Source organism: Bactrocera oleae, chromosome 2, assembly GCF_042242935.1.
Source record: "Bactrocera oleae isolate idBacOlea1 chromosome 2, idBacOlea1, whole genome shotgun sequence".
Taxonomy (NCBI): Eukaryota; Metazoa; Arthropoda; class Insecta; order Diptera; family Tephritidae; genus Bactrocera; species Bactrocera oleae.
In genome coordinates this window covers 98,418,440-98,438,710 of record NC_091536.1, presented here as the reverse complement: position 1 = coordinate 98,438,710, position 20,271 = coordinate 98,418,440, and the positions used below count along the sequence as shown (strand labels likewise).

The 20,271-nt window shown below is 36.2% G+C and overlaps 3 protein-coding genes across 6 annotated transcripts; 1 reads left to right on the top strand and 2 right to left on the bottom strand.

Moving 5' to 3' along the window:
- Positions 1-1,002: 1,002 nt before the first annotated feature.
- Positions 1,003-6,070, top strand: LOC106617728 (probable 2-oxoadipate dehydrogenase complex component E1 homolog). Of its 2 annotated transcripts, none has more exons than XM_014235109.3 (13): positions 1,003-1,217; positions 2,186-2,309; positions 2,470-2,656; positions 2,776-3,019; positions 3,132-3,293; positions 3,385-3,458; positions 3,527-4,020; positions 4,095-4,362; positions 4,427-4,844; positions 4,934-5,257; positions 5,413-5,601; positions 5,691-5,776; positions 5,852-6,070. In XM_014235109.3, exons 1-13 carry the CDS (start codon positions 1,091-1,093, stop codon positions 5,951-5,953), a joined length of 2,799 nt encoding a protein of 932 aa, XP_014090584.1. In that variant the 5' UTR covers positions 1,003-1,090; the 3' UTR covers positions 5,954-6,070. The 2 variants fall into 2 exon arrangements, with proteins under 2 accessions (XP_014090584.1, XP_069962214.1); XM_070106113.1 differs by having other exon boundaries at positions 2,162-2,309.
- A 381-nt stretch (positions 6,071-6,451) lies between these two features.
- On the bottom strand, positions 6,452-16,906 carry chp (leucine rich repeat containing G protein-coupled receptor chaoptin). 2 transcript variants are annotated; one of them, XM_014235078.3, is made up of 21 exons: positions 16,513-16,906; positions 14,502-14,738; positions 14,344-14,410; positions 13,621-14,267; positions 13,376-13,551; positions 12,413-12,547; positions 12,122-12,353; positions 11,811-12,029; positions 11,654-11,740; positions 11,453-11,587; positions 11,008-11,082; positions 10,847-10,940; positions 10,662-10,792; positions 10,492-10,605; positions 10,291-10,433; positions 10,082-10,223; positions 9,645-10,003; positions 9,151-9,574; positions 8,132-8,373; positions 7,864-8,050; positions 6,452-7,113 (listed from the first exon to the last, which is right to left on the bottom strand). In XM_014235078.3, exons 1-21 carry the CDS (start codon positions 16,513-16,515, stop codon positions 7,012-7,014), a joined length of 3,951 nt encoding a protein of 1,316 aa, XP_014090553.2. In that variant the 5' UTR covers positions 16,516-16,906; the 3' UTR covers positions 6,452-7,011. The 2 variants fall into 2 exon arrangements, with proteins under 2 accessions (XP_014090553.2, XP_036213293.1); XM_036357400.2 differs by having other exon boundaries at positions 12,122-12,344.
- Positions 16,907-17,381: 475 nt separating this feature from the next.
- On the bottom strand, positions 17,382-20,136 carry Zwilch (zwilch kinetochore protein). Of its 2 annotated transcripts, none has more exons than XM_014235076.3 (9): positions 19,888-20,136; positions 19,091-19,827; positions 18,851-19,029; positions 18,724-18,797; positions 18,367-18,563; positions 18,026-18,303; positions 17,826-17,952; positions 17,620-17,747; positions 17,382-17,564 (listed from the first exon to the last, which is right to left on the bottom strand). In XM_014235076.3, the coding sequence occupies exons 1-9, from the start codon at positions 20,035-20,037 to the stop codon at positions 17,497-17,499; spliced, it is 1,938 nt and encodes a 645-aa protein (XP_014090551.1). In that variant the 5' UTR covers positions 20,038-20,136; the 3' UTR covers positions 17,382-17,496. The 2 variants fall into 2 exon arrangements, with proteins under 2 accessions (XP_014090551.1, XP_036213358.1); XM_036357465.2 differs by having other exon boundaries at positions 17,826-17,901.
- Between the last annotated feature and the right edge of the window lie 135 nt (positions 20,137-20,271).

The following is a 20,271-nucleotide window of genomic DNA, read 5'->3' as shown; positions in this document are numbered from 1 at the left end:
TCTGTGTGTCTATAGAATTAATATTTCGATAACTGTGCAAGCATAAAGAGAATGTGATTTCATAAAAGATGGACGATGAGCAATGTACAACGGGATTACAAAAGCAAGCAATGTGTAATTTCGAACAACCAAGCTCACACTTTCTGGCGATACTCAAACATTTCTTTGTTGTAGTTATTACTTTCTACTATGATAGAACTGATCCTAACAGTACTTCTTATTACATTCGGTTACGGAGAGGTGCATTAGAGTACATTAGCGGATTAGTGCCTCCCAACACTCAACCTGATGTGGACCGGTCTGAAATCAATGCCACCACCCAAAAAATTTTATTAACCCTGGACATTCGATTGGATTATTATCCAAAGCAGCGCTACAAATCCCGCATAATTTTTTTAGATCATATCACTATGGCATATAGCTGCCATACAAACTGACCGATCAAAATAAAGTTTTTGCCTACACATTTTTTTATTTGTATAATATTCTTCTATAGCTTTGGTGCCACCGAAGTTAAGGTTTTTGTAGTTTTTTTTTAGTTAACGAACTGTTTGATTGGATTGAGCTTTATGTGCGCTCTCTAACCAAATAAACGGAAGAGCTGAGAGTACAAGGTTTATTCGCTTCTATAAGTTTTCTGAGTCGTTTTCGTAGAGTTGGGATGTTGCCTTCCCTGATAACTTTCTGAATGACTTTCCACATCCAATTTTCAGATCAGAAATTTATTTTTAAGTAGTTGATTATTTGCACGGTATTAACGATAAAGAGCATTATGTTGATTGAGTTCTTTCATGAAGCATAAATCTAAATATGATCTCAAAACTGTTTACAATTCTCTTTGGGTATTCTCTTATACTCAATGGCAGATGGTTCTCACCTCTTTGTGCTCACTTCAAAATGAGAATTTCCAAGTGTTCATTGAGGAAAGATAATATTTCGCAGATAATGGAGACGCTTTACTAAATATTAGACACGCATCTCATATCAGTATTGAATCGTCTGAGCTGGAGATTGCTCATGAAATATGTGTATTAGTATTTCCAACATTTGTTAAAAACTAAAATTGAAATTAAATAATAGTAAAGTGAAAATGTTGCGTCAAATTACAGCTGCGCGCCATACTCAGCCGTTCCTCCTTCAGCAAGTACATCGCAGAGGCTATCAAAGTGAGCATGGTGTCCATGGTTACAGGCCCCTGCCCAAGCGCGTCTTTCGAGGTAATTACAAGCCAAACAAGAGAATGCATTAAATATTTATCATAATTTGGGCACATATATGTAGGTAGTTCCATTTCTTTTATTTTGCGCAAGTAATCAGCTCATGCGGCTCTAATTTTTTCAGAGATAAAATCTCTACATGCTTGATAAGCCTCTAGTTGCTAATCTCACCGTGTATTAATAGATGTGGTTCAGCAGATATAAGTATATGTTTTGTGCTCAAACAGTTGAGGTTTCTTTTTAGCTCATTCGCGAAATCTGTTTAAGTCAGTATATTTTTTGTTATGGTATCAAGACCCCACGCATTTTTGTTGTTTTATATTTATTTGCTTATCAAACACGAGTGTTATTTGTGAGTTCTCTTTTATATTCTTTTTAGTTTTGATAAGATTAGCCAGCACTCCATTTACTCTTCTCTTAAATTAAGAACTGAATTCAGTTTTTTGCGGCATGTACTCCCAAAACTAAACTCAACATATTTAAAATTTCTCAGTGGCATCGAGGAAATTTAAGAAGGACCATACAGTTGGTTAGCCGTGAAATATTCGACTTACTTGCGCCCTATAAGAAATTTTTCATTTAAACGTCAAGCAAAATAATTTATTTGGGTAAGACAATTAGATTTTACGCTCCTTTGGATCCATTCAAGGCAGCTTTGTCTATAGAAAACTATTAGAAAAAAGTAACGTAACTCAGTTCGTACTTCTAATCTAAAACATGGATTTAGATCATCATAGAGAGACTTTTGTTGAATGTTGTAGCCTTAAGTTGCTAGCTAATAAAGAGATACTTTCTTTTAACTTGGACTTCTGATAGACATGAACGTAGTCATAAGTAGAAGCAGTAAGATGTTCCGAGAAAGCGTCAGCTGAATTGTGAGCATTATTAACAAAAATTTATATATAACCTAATACTTGCTTAACAACTTGATAACAAAATAATAGTTGGACCAATCTTTTCATCCATAGTGCCTGACGAAGTGCTACAGTCGAGGAATGTCCAAGGCAATGTTTATCGTTGGATCGAGGCCTATCGCAAGCATGGCCACAAACTGGCAGTTATCAACCCAATCAGCACCAGAGACCAGCAGAGGTTGTTATTATATGTACCCGAACATACACACTCTCTCATATATATTATATTGGTACATATCGCACAAAAACATATACATCCAGATAATCCCCATTTGAGATAAAATTCTTCATTAACTTGCAACATAAATATTTACATAAATATCGCATCACATCCACAGCACCACCATCGATGAGCTGAATCCTCAGTTCTATGGGCTTGCTCTAAATAATTCCGTACAACCCCAAGGTTTAATAAATGTGCCGCAATTGGGCGCAGGAAACGCTGCAACCGTAATAGAATTAGCATCGTTGTTGAAAGACATTTACTGTGGCACATCGGTCAGTGTAGAATTCAACTATATTGAGGTAATTTTTTGCGGCTGATACTCGCATACAAACGTATCTACTAGTTGCATATTCCAAACTCTCCTCGGCCATTTACGCATATTTTGACAACCTTTGCTCGTTTGTGGTAATTGCAACAGAACCTGGAGGAGCGCGAATGGCTATCGCGGCATTTTGAACAACTCGCTTTTGGATATCAGCAACAGCAGCCAGGCTTCAGCTTCTCAGAGGATGCACGCCGTCAGATTGCCGAACTGCTGATTAAATCGCAAACGTGGGATAATTTTATGGCAATTCGATTTGCAAGTGTTAAACGCTATGGTGGAGAAGGTGCCGAAAGTCTACTGGCCTTCTATTGGCAACTGTTGCGTAGCGCTGCACAAGGTATGTGTGCAGTTAAAATTACAAATTTTTTCAGAGCAAGTGTGTTTCGACTGGCTCAGATATTTTTTAACCTTTCTGTCTACACTTTACTCACCTCTCTTTTTACTATTAGCTAGCATTGGGGATATTGTTGTGGCAATGCCGCATCGTGGACGTATGCCTCTCCAAACGACGATGTTGAATATGCGACCAGCAAAAATTTTCCATAAGCTCAGCGGCGAGTCGGAGTTTCCGGATGATGCACCGGCTATGTCTGATACTTTAAGTCACTTCAGTACGTCGTCTTTTGAGATACCGTTTCAAATAAATCAAATTCAAAACTTATTTCAACACTAAATATATTGTTATACTCTTTGCATACCTAGATACTTCCGAGGACCTGGAGGTGGAAGGCAAGAAGATACATATAAGTATAATAAGAAACCCATCGCATTTGGAAGTGAGTGGATATCGCCTAATTTTATGCTCGAAAAGTTTTCAATTTTTCTCTTTCACCTCGCCCATCAGGCAGCAAATCCTGTGGCTATGGGCAAAACTCGCTCAAAACAACAAAACGTTCGTGATGGTGCATTCAGTGAAGATCATACAAAACCCTTTGGTACTACAGTACTCAATGTCCTCATTCATGGTGACGCCGCCTTTGCTGGTCAAGGTGTTAATCAGGAGTGTCTGAATATGGCCTATGTGCCACACTTTGAGGTGGGTGGCAGTATACATTTGATTGTGAACAATCAGATTGGCTTTACAACACCCGGCGAACGAGGTCGATCCACAGACTACGCTTCAGATTTGGCCAAAACCATTCAAGCACCGGTTTTACATGTGAATGGTGACAATCCCGAAATGGTCGCTTTAGTAACACAATTGGCAATGCAATATCAAAGAGAATTCCGCAGAGATATATTCATTGATATGAATTGCTTTCGTCGTTGGGGACATAATGAAATGGACGATCCAACCTTTACGAATCCGCAAGTTTACCAGATCATACACAATCGCAAGTCGGTTTATTAAAAGTGTATTAAAATGTTCAACACAATAATTCTACTAAGCATTATTCCATTTTATATAATAGATCTGTGCCTGATTTGTATATGGAAAATTTAATAGAGGATGGAGTGCTCAGCTCCGAACAGGCAAAATCGATGCGTTCTGATTACTGGAATCATTTAGATTCCGAATTGGCTATATCAGAAAGTTATAAGCCCGAGGCAAATTACTTTAAAAAACAATGGACTGGTTTAACAAGTGCAACAGAGAAACTTACCATCTGGGATACCGGTCTTGACTATCAACTACTTAACTATATTGGCCATCAGAGTGTTTATCACCCGAAAGATTTCGTAAGTTTTTTTTTCAAATAATAAAAGTTTACTGAACTATAAGTACTACAACATCGGGTTCCAGAACGTTCATCCACATCTGTTGAAAACCCATATTGAAGGCCGACGAAAGAAATTAGATAGCGGTGAAAAGATCGATTGGTCCACAGCGGAAGCCTTGGCGATCGGCAGTCTTATGTATCAAGGCCATCATGTGCGCATTAGCGGGGAGGATGTGGGACGCGGCACCTTTTCCCATCGCCATGTAATGCTGGTCGATCAGAAGACCAATGAAATGTTCATACCATTGAATAGCCTGCAAGGCGGTAACGGCGGCAAACTTGAAATTGCCCACAGCATACTTTCTGAAGAGGCAGTGTTGGGATATGAGTACGGAATGGCCATAGACGATCCGCAAAAGTTGATTATTTGGGAAGCACAATTTGGTGATTTCGCGAACGGTGCACAAATAATGATCGACAATTATATAATAACAGGGGAGAGTAAGTTTACATTGACTGTATAATAAATGAATGTCTAACACTGCGGAGGCTCACTAACGGTTCTTGTTATGCACGTTATAACTTTACAGCCAAATGGATGGATTCAAATGGCTTGGTGTTGTTGCTACCACATGGCTACGATGGAGCCGCATCCGAGCATAGTTCCTGTCGCATTGAGCGCTTTCTGCAGTTGTGTGACTCCAAAGAAACCGCACCCGATGGTGACAATGTAAATGTGAACGTTATTAATCCCACTACTTCGGCTCAGTATTTTCATCTGTTACGCCGCCAATTGCTGCGCAATTTCCGCAAACCCCTCGTTGTGGTCGCCCCGAAAATAATGTTACGTCATCCGGCTGCCACATCAACATATGTTGACTTCCAGCCGGGCACACACTTCCACAATGTGCTGGGTGAGTTAATTTTGTTTGTGGGATTTTAAAATTTATTAAAAAGCGTTATTAACAATATACTAAGTCACAATAAGTAAGTGTAGTGGTGCTCAATGTAGTACATTGTATATATATATGGCCCAACAATGAAGCCAACAATGAATTGTATTCCTCAGGTGACCCAAGTGTTGTTGCTGACCAAGTTCGTAAAGTCATTGTCTGTTCGGGCAAGCATTTCTTTGTACTAGATGAGGAGCGCCGAACAAGAGGCATCACCGATACGGCCCTAATACGGCTCGAGTCATTATGCCCCTTTCCAGCCTATGAACTACAACAAGAGATGGCTAAATACGCACAGGCAAAGAGTACGTAAACTTCAATCCAAACACTGACATACTAATACTACTGGTAGTTTCACTCAACTACTTACTATGCTCTATTTTCATGTGTACAGCCTTTATTTGGAGTCAGGAAGAGCACCGCAATATGGGCGCTTGGAGTTTTGTACGCCCACGTTTTGAGTATTTGATCGGCAAACAGGTACATGCCTACATTCACGATATATATTCAACATAACGAATTTCCAACTGCAATTACTGGTTAACTTTTTTCCAGCTAAAATACGTTGGCCGGTCTGAAGCAGCTACCACCGCAACTGGCATTGGCAAAGTGCATAAGCGAGAGGTGGAAGAAATCATTGCGCACTCCTTTAACTAGCCTATATGTAGCACACTGCCAATGCAGATGCCAATGTCTGATGACTGAAATCGATTATTGCATTTAAAGACACTCGATACTTATCGTTTAATATAGATTTCTTTTACTTTAAAACTACTTTTTTATCTCATTTATTTTTATACTCTCATAACTTTTTTCTCAACTAACAGTGGTTGGTAAAACCTAAAATCAAACAAAAGATAATTAATTCTTTCAGGATGATGAGACGAATTACCTTGGTACATATGCTCCTTGGCACTCTTTGGACATAACTCACATTTTTACGTAAATATAGGTGAATGCAATTGAGTGAGCATGTTTTCTTAAGCATACTTTAGTTTAGTAGCTGGACAAGAGCTCAGCTCTTCTCAACTTGTTTATTTTTTTTTTTTTTTGTAAGATACGTTCACGAAATTTGGCACGAACAAAGAAAAAACCAAAATAGTTTTGTTTAAATATTTATTTTAAATACGAAAACATTTATAAACAATGATTTTAAAATTATTCAAGCAAAGCGTGAACTGAAGTGATAAAAACAGGGAAGCTTAGGAAGGTTAAAAACAAAATAGAAAACTTATATCCATTAGTGCTAAAAGTAAATTTCAATTCTATTATACTATATTTAAGTATTATATACTTATGTTTAAGTGCCTTAAATTTTCATTACCGCAATTTTTTCCTTACCAAGATAATATACAAAAAATTATTAAAAAATGATGAAACTAAAATATGTTCAAAATAATTCCAAATTGTATAAGTTAATCCAGCACATTCAATTATCGGTTGAACTACAAAACAAACATACAAATGCAATATTTCTAAAAATCTACGAATCCAATTTCAGCTGAGGTCTGGGAATTGTACTTTATTTTGGGTTTCTTCGGGTAGCACACTTGTTCTCTATTCTTTCCATCCTCTTTTCGCTTTAACTCTTTCTACTTTGATATCTCTTTACTTAACAACATTTGCAAAATTGCTCTTTATAGCGGACTGTCTCCGTATACCTTCTCTAAGGTTTTGTAAAAATCTGCCGACACTTTGAAAGCGCATCTCAACAGTCACATCCAGAAAACGATCATTAGTAAGGCTGTGATTAGCAGAATGAACGTTTCGCGACAACCTGCATTATCCCATCCACATTCCAAATCGAATTTCAGCGCCTGAAAAGAGTCAATTATAAATTTTAAATACAAATAAAATCTACACGCTGTTATATTTTAGAGTTATCTCGATTCTACTGGAGCAAGATTACACTATCGTGCTGTCTTTGAACCGTATGTTAATATTATATTAACCAAAGCTTTTTAATACAAGTTTTGTTGTCAAATAATAAACGTTCCGACGAGCGCAATATTTATACCATAGTAGTTTTACTCTCCTAACGGTTCTTCCTAGGGTCATATCTATCCGCCCCAGAAATATGTTAGTGAAACTACAATAGTTTAGCTGTTTCTAGAAAAAAGTACAGTATTATTTGTGTTAGTAGGTGACCAAAAATGAAATACAATGCTTCTAAAATGAGCACAAGAGTTATCTCAACAGTATTTTTCAATATGCAGATTCAAAAGTAGCACGACTTAATCAAATTCTAACTATAAACGCTACAAAAAATACATTGGGGCCAAAGATTATTAAAACAATATTTATAAAATCGGATTATAGGAGTACCATTGTAACAGATATTCTTCGATCGCCAAAAATATTTCTAGATACACTTATTTAAGATAAGATAAGACAGTCAACAACATACTTGCTACGGTCCCTATATCGAATCTGAAAATCTCGGATAACACATTTCAATGAACCTTCTTACTGTTTGGGCTCCCTGCTAATAAACCTGAGCATCCACCTCCACGCGAACTACTTTCAGTCATTGACTTTTTAATGACATTAAGTTATTAAATTCTTACTTCCATTAACTGCTGTCCGCCTTTATTATCACATCGGGTCTCACGCAGATCATCATCGTGATCATCGCAATTGTGCCGTCCATACACTTGGCAAGGTGAATTCATGAAAGTTCTGAATACAGCATCGGTCCACGTTTGTGATGAGCAAATGTACTGTCTTCGTTTGCGCTGCCAAAACTCTACCCATCTGTAAGGCAAAGTATAAACGAAAAAATTATTGGAAGCTATAAAATTTGAAGTTGAATTAACAGATTGTAGAGAGACTAACCCCAAGTCACAATCGCAGTTCAAATCGGAATCGGACATTTTCAGTTCGGTGAGGAAAACGCTGTTCGGCAGAAAAGGTACATTCCCTGTATTGGGATTTGGTATCTTTTTCAACATACGATTGTTGTAGCGTATATCCAGCGATATATTGCGGACCCGTCCCATATGTTTGAAGAAATTGGTCGGTATCTCCTTCAGTGTAGTATTAAAGAGTTGCATATATATATACGGCGACCTCATTCCCTGAAAATACAATTTTGTTTCTGTTGATTATCAGCCACAGCAAGAGGATGCATTCAAGGCACGATATCACTCCGAGACAAAGGTTCAAATGCATTCAGGGTAAAATGTATATTTATAAAAAACAATAATTAAGACATACGAGTACATAAGTATATTGAAGTCAAGCTGAAGCAAGAAGGTATTAAGGTAACATTCTACATCGTAAAAACTACAATATTCACATTATATTCTTCTTCCAAAAATACAAAAAGCTCAATTTAAGTTTTAGCTTTAAGCTTTTTATTAGGTTTGGGCGCCCCTGAATTTTCAAATTGAGATCTTTTATACGGGGATCGCAGGTTCGATTGGCAAACAATTTTACTAAAACAACTAACTTTGCGCTCTTAATTTTGTGTAGTCAACCTAATTAGTGTTGTTTATCTTAATAAAATTAAGAGTTGGTGGCTTGTTCAATATAAACCATTCTGAACATACTGAACGTACATTGAAAGGGGCGTAGCTTAGGTCTGAGGAGCTTTTTAATTTTGAAAATTGGATCTTAATATGAAGTACATTGCAGATAAATTATAGTAAAGAAGTTAGACTGGTTCAGTTATCCTCGGCTTTCTTATGAATTAAAAAGGTTTCTGTCGTTTATCTAGTAGATATAACAAGAATTATGAAGTCACACAAGTACTTGTAAACACACATGAGCATTATTACAGTATAGAAATATGTTTATGCAAATAAAGGGTCGTTTTTATATCAAACTACTCTTTAAGAATACTCACAACTAACCTTCAAAATACGTTCATTGAGACTACTAAACTGCGGACCACTGAAAGTTATATTCGTCAATTTGGCTGGTAAATGACCTTCCATTTCACGCGCCAAATCAGTGGGTTGACCCATCTGCACCTGTTGAATGTCCTGATTCGGGCCCGAGCCTTTCTTTATGATTCGAGTGAACGGTTGCGGAGCTTCAATCCAAAGTTCACGTATATTATGATGGTGCCGCAACAAATGAGGTATATTGAAGTGTTCCAAATGCGAGTAAGCGGTAAGTTTGAGCGAGCGCAGATGTGGCAATGAATCTAAACAACCATATTCGAAGTAATGCAAACGAAAATTGGAGATGTCCAACATTTCCAAATCCTCGTTGACACCGTCGAAACTATTGTTATTAAGCGAGGTGATTGGGTTGCCCGAGAGCATCAATTTCCTGTAAATGTTCATTCAAAACGAAACAGTAAACTTACAGTTTAACTGACTAAAAGCCATCTAAGACAAACCTTAAATGTGGCAGTGATTGTGTCATTAGCGGTACATTAGTCAAGTCATTATTGGACAAATCTAACATACGTAAATTACTCATGTTGAAGGCCAATTCTTGCGGTATCGATGGCAGTTCGTTATAACCCAAGCGCAGTTCACGCAAGTACTTTAAGCGTATCTCGGGAATAGTGCTCAAAGAAACATTCTCCATTCCTAATTTGATGAGTGAATTCTCCAGGCCCATAAACGACTTGTCCATCACTTTGAGATCACGATTGTGTGAGAGGTCAAGCGAAGCGAGTCGAGGCATTGTGGCGAAAACTGCGTCGTCTATCCGCAGCAAGTAATTGTAAGATATGTCCAAAAAGCGCAAAGACTATAAAATTATTATAATACATTAAACAAAATCACCACGGGTACTAAGTATATAGTATATCCCATAAGTTATACAAACCCTAAACTTATTGGATAAGTCCATGCTGTGTATAGTTGAAATGAAGTTATTGGATAAGTGCAGTTCACAAAGGGTCAAAGCGGCCAAGCTGGACAGGGATGATGAGGGTATTTTGAGCAACATATTGTGCGAAACGTCCATCCTGTTAAGAAATGGAAAATACAGTTAGAGCTCCTGTACATGTTGTATACAATTGCTTCTATTTTTACTTTTCCATGCCGCCGTTATAGAAAAGATTGTCGGGCAAACCACGTAAATTGTTATGTGACAGATCAATAACGCGCAAAGCATAGATGGGTTTGAAAATGTCCTGGGGTATGTCCGTTAAGTAATTGTGATCCAAATAAATTAACTAATTAAAACAGAAAAGTTATTTAGTTTCAAAAATATAAATTTCTCTTTCGACGCACCTGCAGCTGCTTGGTATTCTTAAACGCATCAAAATCCAGCTCGCGTATACGATTATAAGACAGGTCCAGCCATTGCAAATGCGGCATGTTACCGAACACATCACGCGTTGCATTCTATTTATTTTTTTAACACATTATAATCTGAATTTAACATTTTTTTAAAAACTTACCATCAGTGAATTATAGCCCATGTATAGGTGGGTCAATGAAATCTCCGCCGGCCGGAAGTAGCCTGGATGTATTAGAGATATGTTGTTGTGTGACAAATCCAATAACTTTATATTTGAATGGTGCATTGAACCTGGAGACAAAGCTGGAGAATAAGTGGTTTCAAGACCCGAACTCAGGTGCTTACCGTGATCAGTTCGCCCTGCCCACGAACTATTATACATTAACATTCTGATTTGGTTATGGCTCACATTTACATTTAGAGTGGATAAAGTACCCACCTAGAAGTTAATTCAATTAGTTTTTATGTGGATATATCTTACTTATGCAAATATATAGGGCACTTACTTGGTCAAAATAGTCGAAGTTGAAATTCGGTAAATTATTGAAAGCCATATCGAGAATTTCCAATTTGGGTAAATTCTGTTATTTAAATATATTATCCATTAATAAACTGTCATACATATTTTATAGCAATAAAGAAACACATTGCAATATAGATATGTGGAATGTGTATATAAACATTAGGACCAGGTTTTCGCATCTCTATACACAATAAAAAATGGATGCAACAAAACTATCTGTACTTAAGGCTGGTTTACCGATTTTGACGAATTTTCTAGTATTCGTGGAAATACCTTTACTGTTTTGCTTTTTTGCATAGGGGTTCTTGTAGGGATTATACACTCCGAGATTATTTTATTAAAATTTAAATTAGCTAATTTTCAATAATATTGGTACGAATATAGTACTGCTATAAATATATAGATAAGTTTTTATTAATATTTTATACCTGGAACGATTCGTCAGCTAAATTATTTAGTTTATTGCCGCGCAAACTAAGATGTTCCAGCTCATCCAAATTCATAAAAGCTCTTCGTTCGACACGTTCAATCTTGTTGTCGTCCAAATGTAGTTTCCTCAAAGCCTGTGCGAATTCTCATATTTAAATCGATAAGATTCAAATAAGCTGTCAATTAAAAGTTGCACTTACCTCCAGGTCAAAGAAAGTATGTTGCGACACTTGGGTTAGATGATTGAAGCGTAGCGATATCTCCTCCAATTTGGAATGGATGTCACCCTGTAATATGGAAAAACATAAATCTTCACAATGCATTTGATATCTATATTAACAATTTTCAAATGCTTACTTGAAATGTGCCCTTCATGACTTGCTCGATTCGATTGTCGTGCAGTTCCAGCAGCCGTAGATTTTTCAAGAAGTGGAAACTGGTATCGCTCATGCTGGTGATTTTGTTGTTACTAAAATCCAATTCTTGCAGTGACGTCAAGTGCCGCAACGGATCGGCCGGCAGCGCCGTGCCAGTGAAACCATGCGAGATTTTTAATGATATCAGTGAGTGACCAATCTAAGGCATCAAAATAAACGTAAGTATGTGTTCAGGTAACATAATGAAGAACATAAGATAATTATCCGAAATGCACAATAACAACGGCTCACCTCGTGAAATGCGTCGTTTTCAATTGTTTGTATACCATTCTCGCTAAAATCCAAATGCTTAAGGCCGCGTACATGTTTAAAGGCATGCGATTGTATGGTCGCGAGTGTGGCGCGAGTGATTTGTAAATCCTCCAGCTCTACACCGAAATCCTTGAAATCATCCGGACCTATTGTTGTGGCACTACCCATACGCGACATTGACAACGAACGCATATTCCGCATTCTGGTCATACTTTTTGCAAATAAATACATATGTTTTTGCTGCGAAGCAATGTCAAATACGAAACTTACTTGCGTAGAGTCTGAAGATTTGTTGGGTCGTTCTTATCTCCGCTTAAATCCAATTTGAGTAGGGTGTACTGCATGGCGTTGAAAGTCTCCAGCGGTTGCTCGATTTTGATCTTGTTGTCCCGCAAGCTAATAACTCTGCATAGGGGTATAAATGTATTATATATATGTAAATATGAAAGAGGCATTAATCATTTACAGCAAATCGCTGTAGTGAATTTCTGAAAGCTCCAGAGATTTATCATTATATCATATTATTTATAAATGGAAATAAAACTAATTTGTAAATTGGGAAATTCACTAAGCTCTCGTAATGTTTGCACGCGTTTGTTAGTTAGTGTGTAACTATTTTTAAAATGATCAAAAAGGTCACTTAGTAATCGGCAATACCTGTGGCTGAGTACTTAACGGTATAATTACCATGCCAATATGTTTAAGTGGCCTGCATAACAGTCAGCAGAAGCCATATTGTTTACTTTTAACAAGGTGCAAATATTTCCCCCAATTCGGTCGTCTGCAAACGTTTCTTGCTTAGTTTTATTTTTCACTTTGGTATGTTCATCGGTACTTTCCATTGGTTTCGTGAACCATTTATAAGTTGAAGCATTTTTTTTTTTTGGTTTGTGTCAACATATTGCGGCAATCGGATTAGAATGACAGTGAATGCAACACGGCGCCGTCATCTGTTTCGCCTTAGTAGACTACGCTCACAGTACTAGAGCGCACACACGCGCTGTTGTACCACTTTTAGCCTCCACATACCGACGCGAGAGCTCATGGAACACATCAATGCTACTAATATGCTCACTCATATGCGTATGTAGTAGTAAATAAGTAAATTATATATGCACATATGTGGATGTATGACGTATTAACCTCAGGAAAGTATTTTAAGCTTTTTTTTCAAAAATAAGTAGATTGCTACCCCCGCCCTTAATGGGGAACCGGACATTACCTCGTACTCACCTTAGCACATCGAAATTGTTAAATAATTTGTGATGTAAGTGCGTTAAATTGTTGCCCGACAGATCCAGGATCTGCAAGCTGTTCACTAAACTGTCGAAAGCCAGCGGCGATATGTTAGTCAGGCCGCAGTAGCGCATATATATCTCTCTTATTTTGGCCGGTTTGAAGGCGTCCTCCTAGGCGTATCATATAAAGAAGTAGAATCAATATGGCAGATATTATATTCATTCCAGCTAATCACTCACCCTAAGAGTGTGTATGGGATTACCATCGAAAAAGGTTCTGTTCACAATATCGAAGTTCTTGAAAGAATTTGGTGGCAACATATCAATGTTATTGTATTCTAAATGCAAATTGTCCAAATTAAGCTTTGTGGTGGATTTTATGTCGTATGTATCGTTGCCACTCAAGGACCATATCACATTATGAGATATGTCCAGAGTACGCAAACTTTTCAAAGGACCAAGCGCATCATATGGTATCTCGGAAAGAATATTGTCGGTCAGTAATAGCTTGGTTAACCGCGGCATTCCATCAACAAAGACATTAGGATCAATTTCAAACAAATTGTTGCCACTCAAATCCAATGTTTCCAATATGAGTAAGCCCGAGAAGCTATGTGCCATCAGCATGGATATACAATTATCTCGTAAAATCAACCATTGCAGTGAGTCCTCAAGGCCACGAAAGGAGTCGTGCTGTACATGGGTGATGTGGTTGTTTCCCAAATCGAGATGACGCAACTTCTGAAGATGCCTTATTGATTTTGAAGGTATCTCAACGAGATCATTTTGGGGTAGCAATAGCTCCCAAAGTGACCGTTCTAACCCGGTGAATGCATCGTCGGGTATTTCCGTCAAATGATTGCCACTTATTTTCAAACGATACATGCCTAAAAATTCGGAAAGAAAATTTAATTACAAAATAATGTACATATATTTAGATCTCATCGATAAAGCATTCCTAACCTGTCGATTGCAAGAAATATGATTCAATTTCACGCAAACCGGTGTTTTCCATGTGTAGCGAAAAAACCTTATACATAATAGAATTTGGTTGTAAAACAATTAAACCGTTATCGCATGTGTGCAAAAATGTTTCAATAAATATATTCTTGCCTCCGTACCTTCGATTCGTTCACCATTTTAGGTAACGCCGGAAATGGCACATCTTTGCAATGAACTATACCTAGATCCGGCGCCGATTTCGAACACGTGCAAAGTGCGTTTTGTGTACATGGTGGATTGCGTGAATCGTCCATTTCGTACATATGCATCGAGGCGCGCGCCAAGGACATCCATATCATTATCATAAGTGTTATGATGAGGAAGGCATAGCCGAATTTGAAGAAGAACTCCAACCCCTAACAAAGATATTCAAAAACGGTATTAGAACTACAATCTATTTTTATACTTATTGTCGATTCATATAGCATATCGGACTCATCTTAAACTTCGGTCTTAAACCAAAGGAATAAAAGAAATATTATAACTACCTAAATCATCCTAATTCCCTTCACTGAGAAGCTATTGAAACTTCTTTAGCAAAATAGGCGTTTATATACACTGATAGACTTAAATAGGTTACCAGTAAAATATTTGCCGGTTCATATAGTGTCTGTGCTACCATCAGAAGCAGCTGCACTGTTTGAAGCGGTATTGGTAGCCTCCCAAACCACACAAGTTATATGCAAGCTGTAGAACCCGAATATATATTGGACTGGTCAGAATCGAAAAACGGTCTTTAGTAGAAGCAAATTTAAACTAAGTATTAGAATCCATTGTTGGACATACTTTGTATATATAAATTAGAGCGGGTTGATTTACAGCGAGCTATGCGTATGCGGGAAAAGTTTTGCGGATCATTCTGAACAACTCTGACTAAGAGAATATGCGGGAAAAGTTTTGCGAATCATTCAGAACAACTATGACTAAGAGAATATGGGGTTAAAACCGGTTTCGGGCCAGCGATTTTTTAGTTGAAGTTTAATTTTTCGAGATTATAAAAAATTCTTCGTCAGTTTTAGAGATATCCGAATGAAATTTAATACATAGGTGTATTTTGAGATTCTATTAATCATTTGTCCGAATTGGCCAGATCGGACAACTATATCACATATCTCTCATACAACCGCTTATTCAGTTATTTTATTTTCCGGTTGCCTGCCTTTAATAAGCTAAGGGTACGTAATTTTGCAGAACTGTTCTCTAATACGTACTTAATAATGACCGTGAAAATAAAAAAAATCGGACAACTATCTATAACATATAACTCCGTTACAGAAAAACATTAAATAAGTTTTAAGTGTATTTTTATAAACATTTTTAAAGTTGATCCCGCATTCAAAAAATATTTTCCGTTTTATGTATTATAAATTTCAATATAAATCTCAAAGAGACGAAAAAACAAGTCGTTTGTATGGGAGATATATGTTGTAGTTGTCTAATTTTCTTCATTTTCACTGTCATTGTTAAGTATATGTTAGAGAACTTAGATTTTCGACCAGCTCTAATACATATATTAACATATCTCGAACCGAAGCTCTTGTAAAATCTTCGTACAATATCTATTTATATTTATTAGTCTTGTAAATAAATACAAATTTCACATCGGGACTCGATGATCGAGTCCTTCTTCGACTCGAAGAACAAAAGTTACAGTGTCCACAAAGTATATGATTTTTCTCACGACCAGCCTGCTTCTGGCACATACACTATTCCTTTGATAAAGTTTTCAGTTCGTCAGTTAATACACAATATTACGAAGACCATATAAGCACCCTATATGGGAGTTCCATGTAATTTTTTTAAACTAAGTAATTATATATTCCCGTATACGCAGTTATATCGTCAATTTTTACGGGATGAACATAAAAATTATGAAATTTTGTTCTATAGTATTATACGAAAGCACTAAAATATGTATTTTTTTTTCTTTTCAAATGCGTGATTTAATATCTATGACACTCCTATGGATATATCCTCATTCATGTGAATATGTATAGGTAAGCTGCACCGAAGCCGCAACAGTGTCGCTTTGGCGATGTATTTTTGCATGCAAAATGCATTTTTTTTAAAGCAATTTTGGCAGTTTAATTTTCACTTTATGGTTTTATAATATGTTATTAAATCATGTACCATTATCGGTATTTGTTGGTTTTACACGTTGAGCAGCATTCGCATATATATGTAAGTATGCAGTATTTTTGGCTCCCGGAGTAGATTAAAAGAGACGTTCGCGAAGCCCGACCCTCTTTAATTATTTTAATCTGTGCTTTTCGAATAAAACTACAAAAACATACACACTGTTCTGTATTTTTGTTGAAAGCTGTTAGGACAAGTTGTTAATGCTGATTGTAACGTCGTGTCTCTCCGATCAGATTTCTGATTTTGAAACAGGACATTTAAAGAATTTTTCTAGCACAAACAAATATTTTTTGTTGAAATAAATATGTTGTCTGGCAATTGGCAAATGTGCAACTGAAACACGTCCGGACCTCAGCACTTCAACTGTCGTTCTGATACTTGCTTGCTCTGAGGCACACTTCAAATACTTATATAAAAGAAAGCAGCTTAACCTGCACACTAATTGGATTGAACCATATTGTGGCATATTGTTCGGATATTCTCAGCTATTGCGTACGTTTTTAAACAACTGTTGTTGTGAATTCCACATTCGGCGCAATTTATATTTGCTTGCTTTGCTTTGTCTGAGTCAGATTTGGAAGCGTCTGGATACCTATAACACTTAAAATGCACTTTCGTTTAATACTGTTAATTATTTATTATTACATTCTAAATCTGTTTAGAATATGGTGACCAAAACAAAGAGTTCAAGAAAGCCAACCCATTGGAAGGATCAAGATTACTCCATAAAAATTTGAAGAATCGAAAATTTTTAAAAACCTTACGTTAAAGTGAAGGAACGTTTTAACTGTGAGGTGAATTCTTTGAAAGTTTCTTAATTTTTATTATCCATTTTATAATGCAATTAATAATATAATCAATTACTATTTTATGATTTCATTTATTTTCACAAAATATACATATAAGATTGAATGCTAGCCCTTAGCTTTGTGTACTTCAATATCCTAATATAATATAATTAAAATAATAAATCACTTAATGCAATGTTTTAATTTTACGGTACAACCAGCTATAATATGTATTCTCTTTGCATGCCTCCTTATCTGTAAAAAAAAAGCTCTTTAAAATCAATTAACACTCAACTAAAAAGAAATTCACCATCTGATTGAAAATGTTCTGAAATACCAGGAGGGCAAATGTTATTCATGCTGTAATAAAAAGTAGATTTTACTTCTCGAAATTTGTTTTCGGAGCACATTGATATGAGACGCACATGCGGATCTTTGCTGTAAGCATATTAGACATTTTAATATCAATATATTTTAATATCCACATAAAGGAGCAGACAATATTTATTGACTCACCCTTCCAAATGTTCACGCACATCATGTGCAGATAGCGATATTTCTATTTCATCCACCAAATTTTCGTCAATGTTATCTAGAAAACGTGGGGGTTTGCTTAAAAGTTGCTCACATACCTCGCTATATACTAAAGAAAAATGATGACAATAAAATAACAAAACGACACGAAATATTGATAGCCATCCGCCCATATCGCTTACCGTTACTCAAATTCAGATTGATATCTATCATAAGCAAATGTTCCAAAGCACAATGCACTTGTAATAGCTTGGCCAGACGCTCAGACACCTCAATTTCATCAAAACTACTATTCTTAAACCCTATTGTTTCTTCGTGTTCGAATTTAATATCTTTCTTTGCTTTATTATGCAATAATGTTTTACGCATCGCCACCGGGTCTGGACGCACAGCATTGCGCAGTGACTTGCGCACATTTGGCATTGAAATTTTCTCATCGTTATGTTGCGAATCAAAAAGACTGTAAAATAAATTGATTTAATAACATAAATTATAAATAAAGCTGCTAACGTGGATAGCTCACCTTTTACTTTTCAAATCGTTTGAACTACATATTTTACTTTCATCAAATATGAGTTCATAGTCTTTGTATAGTTTTTCCAATCCGATTTCTAATAGCAATTCCAAAGGTTCGCTGCCCGTGAGACATGGTATGGCCAAGCGTTTATTCGCAACCTCGGTAATGATTTCTGCCAGTCGATTCTTGTTTGTTGGCGTATTCTAAGCAAAGCGAAAAGATTACATTAAAATGGAGGAGTAGAAACCAAAGTCCGAAAAATTATTATTTATGAGATGTTGCATTTATTCCATATTTTTAAACTTTTATGGGATTAGCATACCATTATGTGTAATTATTTCATATGTATAGTATGACACTTACCACAATATTGCAGTGAGCCGCACATTTAAATAGAATCGTAAATGCCATTTTTAGATCTTTATATGAAGAGCAACCTAAAAAATAAGAATGGCTATATACCACTCATACATGCATTGTTTTTCCTTACGTCTTAAAATTTCCCATAATTTATCTGTGAGGTCTGTAAGTCGCCGGAACTTTATGCGTTGAACAACAGATTCTATATCGCACTTGATACCACTATCTGCGCTGTGCATATCTCCTAAGCCAGCAATTTCAATAACTGCCTTGTTTATACTTTCTCGCAATTCCCTTGTATCTATTCCGCTATGGAAATTTTTTAAAATAAATTATAAACATTTGCAATACAAGGACATTGATCACTAACCAACCACAGCGATATACAAGAACTTCATTTCTTCCCTCAGCATCACATTTATCCAAACTCTTGTACGCTATTATATCATTTTTAATTACAGTCAATATCCGCAACTCATTCATGAAATCTTCTGTTAACTCATTACAAGCCTCTAGTCGAAAGGTTTGCCGCAAAGTAACTTCACATGACGTTAAATCAATTAGAGAAGGTAAAGCTGCAGTAGAGGACCAACAACACCTCACAGAAATGTTAGACTTTATTTGATATATGTTCTCAATGTAAGTTTCTACTTGACCAGTTGAAATTCCACTATTAAGAGACATATGTTGCTGCATTATAGATTCTACTTTTACGTCATTCACTTGTATCACTCCAGAAAAAGAAATTATGCCTCGGCTAAAATAACCGGAAGCAAATTCATATTGCAAAAGTAGAGTTTTACCCGCGTCAGCTCCATTACAAAGAATCCATATTGAACCTGTTGCATCAGGATCTACAAACTGAAAATTTTCATTACACAATAATGAACGAGCTTTTCCAATTGGAATCCCTTTCTGGCATTCTTCTTCAATTTTCCAAGAATTTCCTTGATTGGTCTTTATATTTAATGAAATATCTTCTATGGCCTCTACCACACAATCATCTTTCAAGGGGCTGCCAGTGAGGTCCATATCTATTTTAACAGCATCTTCTTTATTAATTAGTTTTCTTGGTGATGCGTAGATTTTGTCGTTTATACTACGATCCTAAAAGTAAATAAAACAATTAAAGATGCAAGAAACGGCAATTTTAAATTAGATTATAACCTCTTGATATATGAATACAACTTTGCCGCCACATCTATTTTGTCCAACAATTTTACATAAATAAGTTGGAGGTTCAGAATATATTAGTGTATATGATTCACCATATCCACGTAATAAAAATGCGTAAACATTAGCCAAGTGAGTTGACATATTATCAAAATCCTATGACGCGAAATAAATAAATTCAAGTAAATTTAAAAATGCAGTAAAATTTTTCAAAAGATCAAAACGAACAATGCTGTAACAGGGTTGACTACTTACCAAAAATCATAATAAAGACCATAACAGAGTTGACTTGGCCTTTAAAAAATTATAATAAAGGTGGCACATATAACAGAATCCTAAAACTGGCCATACACGGTATATGTGCAAGGGATTTAGTTC

What these genes read in the sequence shown, in the direction of transcription:
- chp (XM_014235078.3), bottom strand. An exon ending in ATCCCATACACACTCTTAGG is followed by an intron (nt 13,552 to 13,620) that starts GTGAGTGATTAG and finishes TGATACGCCTAG; the next exon opens with GAGGACGCCTTCAAACCGGC. An exon ending in AAAACGACGCATTTCACGAG is followed by an intron (nt 12,030 to 12,121) that starts GTGAGCCGTTGT and finishes TTGATGCCTTAG; the next exon opens with ATTGGTCACTCACTGATATC.
- Zwilch (XM_014235076.3), bottom strand. Translation starts at nt 20,037, where the DNA reads ATGTCAACTCACTTGGCTAATGTTTACGCATTTTTATTACGTGGATAT. An exon ending in CAATCTGAATTTGAGTAACG is followed by an intron (nt 17,953 to 18,025) that starts GTAAGCGATATG and finishes ATTTTTCTTTAG; the next exon opens with TATATAGCGAGGTATGTGAG. An exon ending in AGAACATTTTCAATCAGATG is followed by an intron (nt 17,565 to 17,619) that starts GTGAATTTCTTT and finishes TTTTTTTTACAG; the next exon opens with ATAAGGAGGCATGCAAAGAG.
- LOC106617728 (XM_070106113.1), top strand. Translation starts at nt 1,091, where the DNA reads ATGTTGCGTCAAATTACAGCTGCGCGCCATACTCAGCCGTTCCTCCTT. An exon ending in GAAACCCATCGCATTTGGAA is followed by an intron (nt 3,459 to 3,526) that starts GTGAGTGGATAT and finishes CTCGCCCATCAG; the next exon opens with GCAGCAAATCCTGTGGCTAT. An exon ending in CAGATCATACACAATCGCAA is followed by an intron (nt 4,021 to 4,094) that starts GTCGGTTTATTA and finishes TTTATATAATAG; the next exon opens with ATCTGTGCCTGATTTGTATA.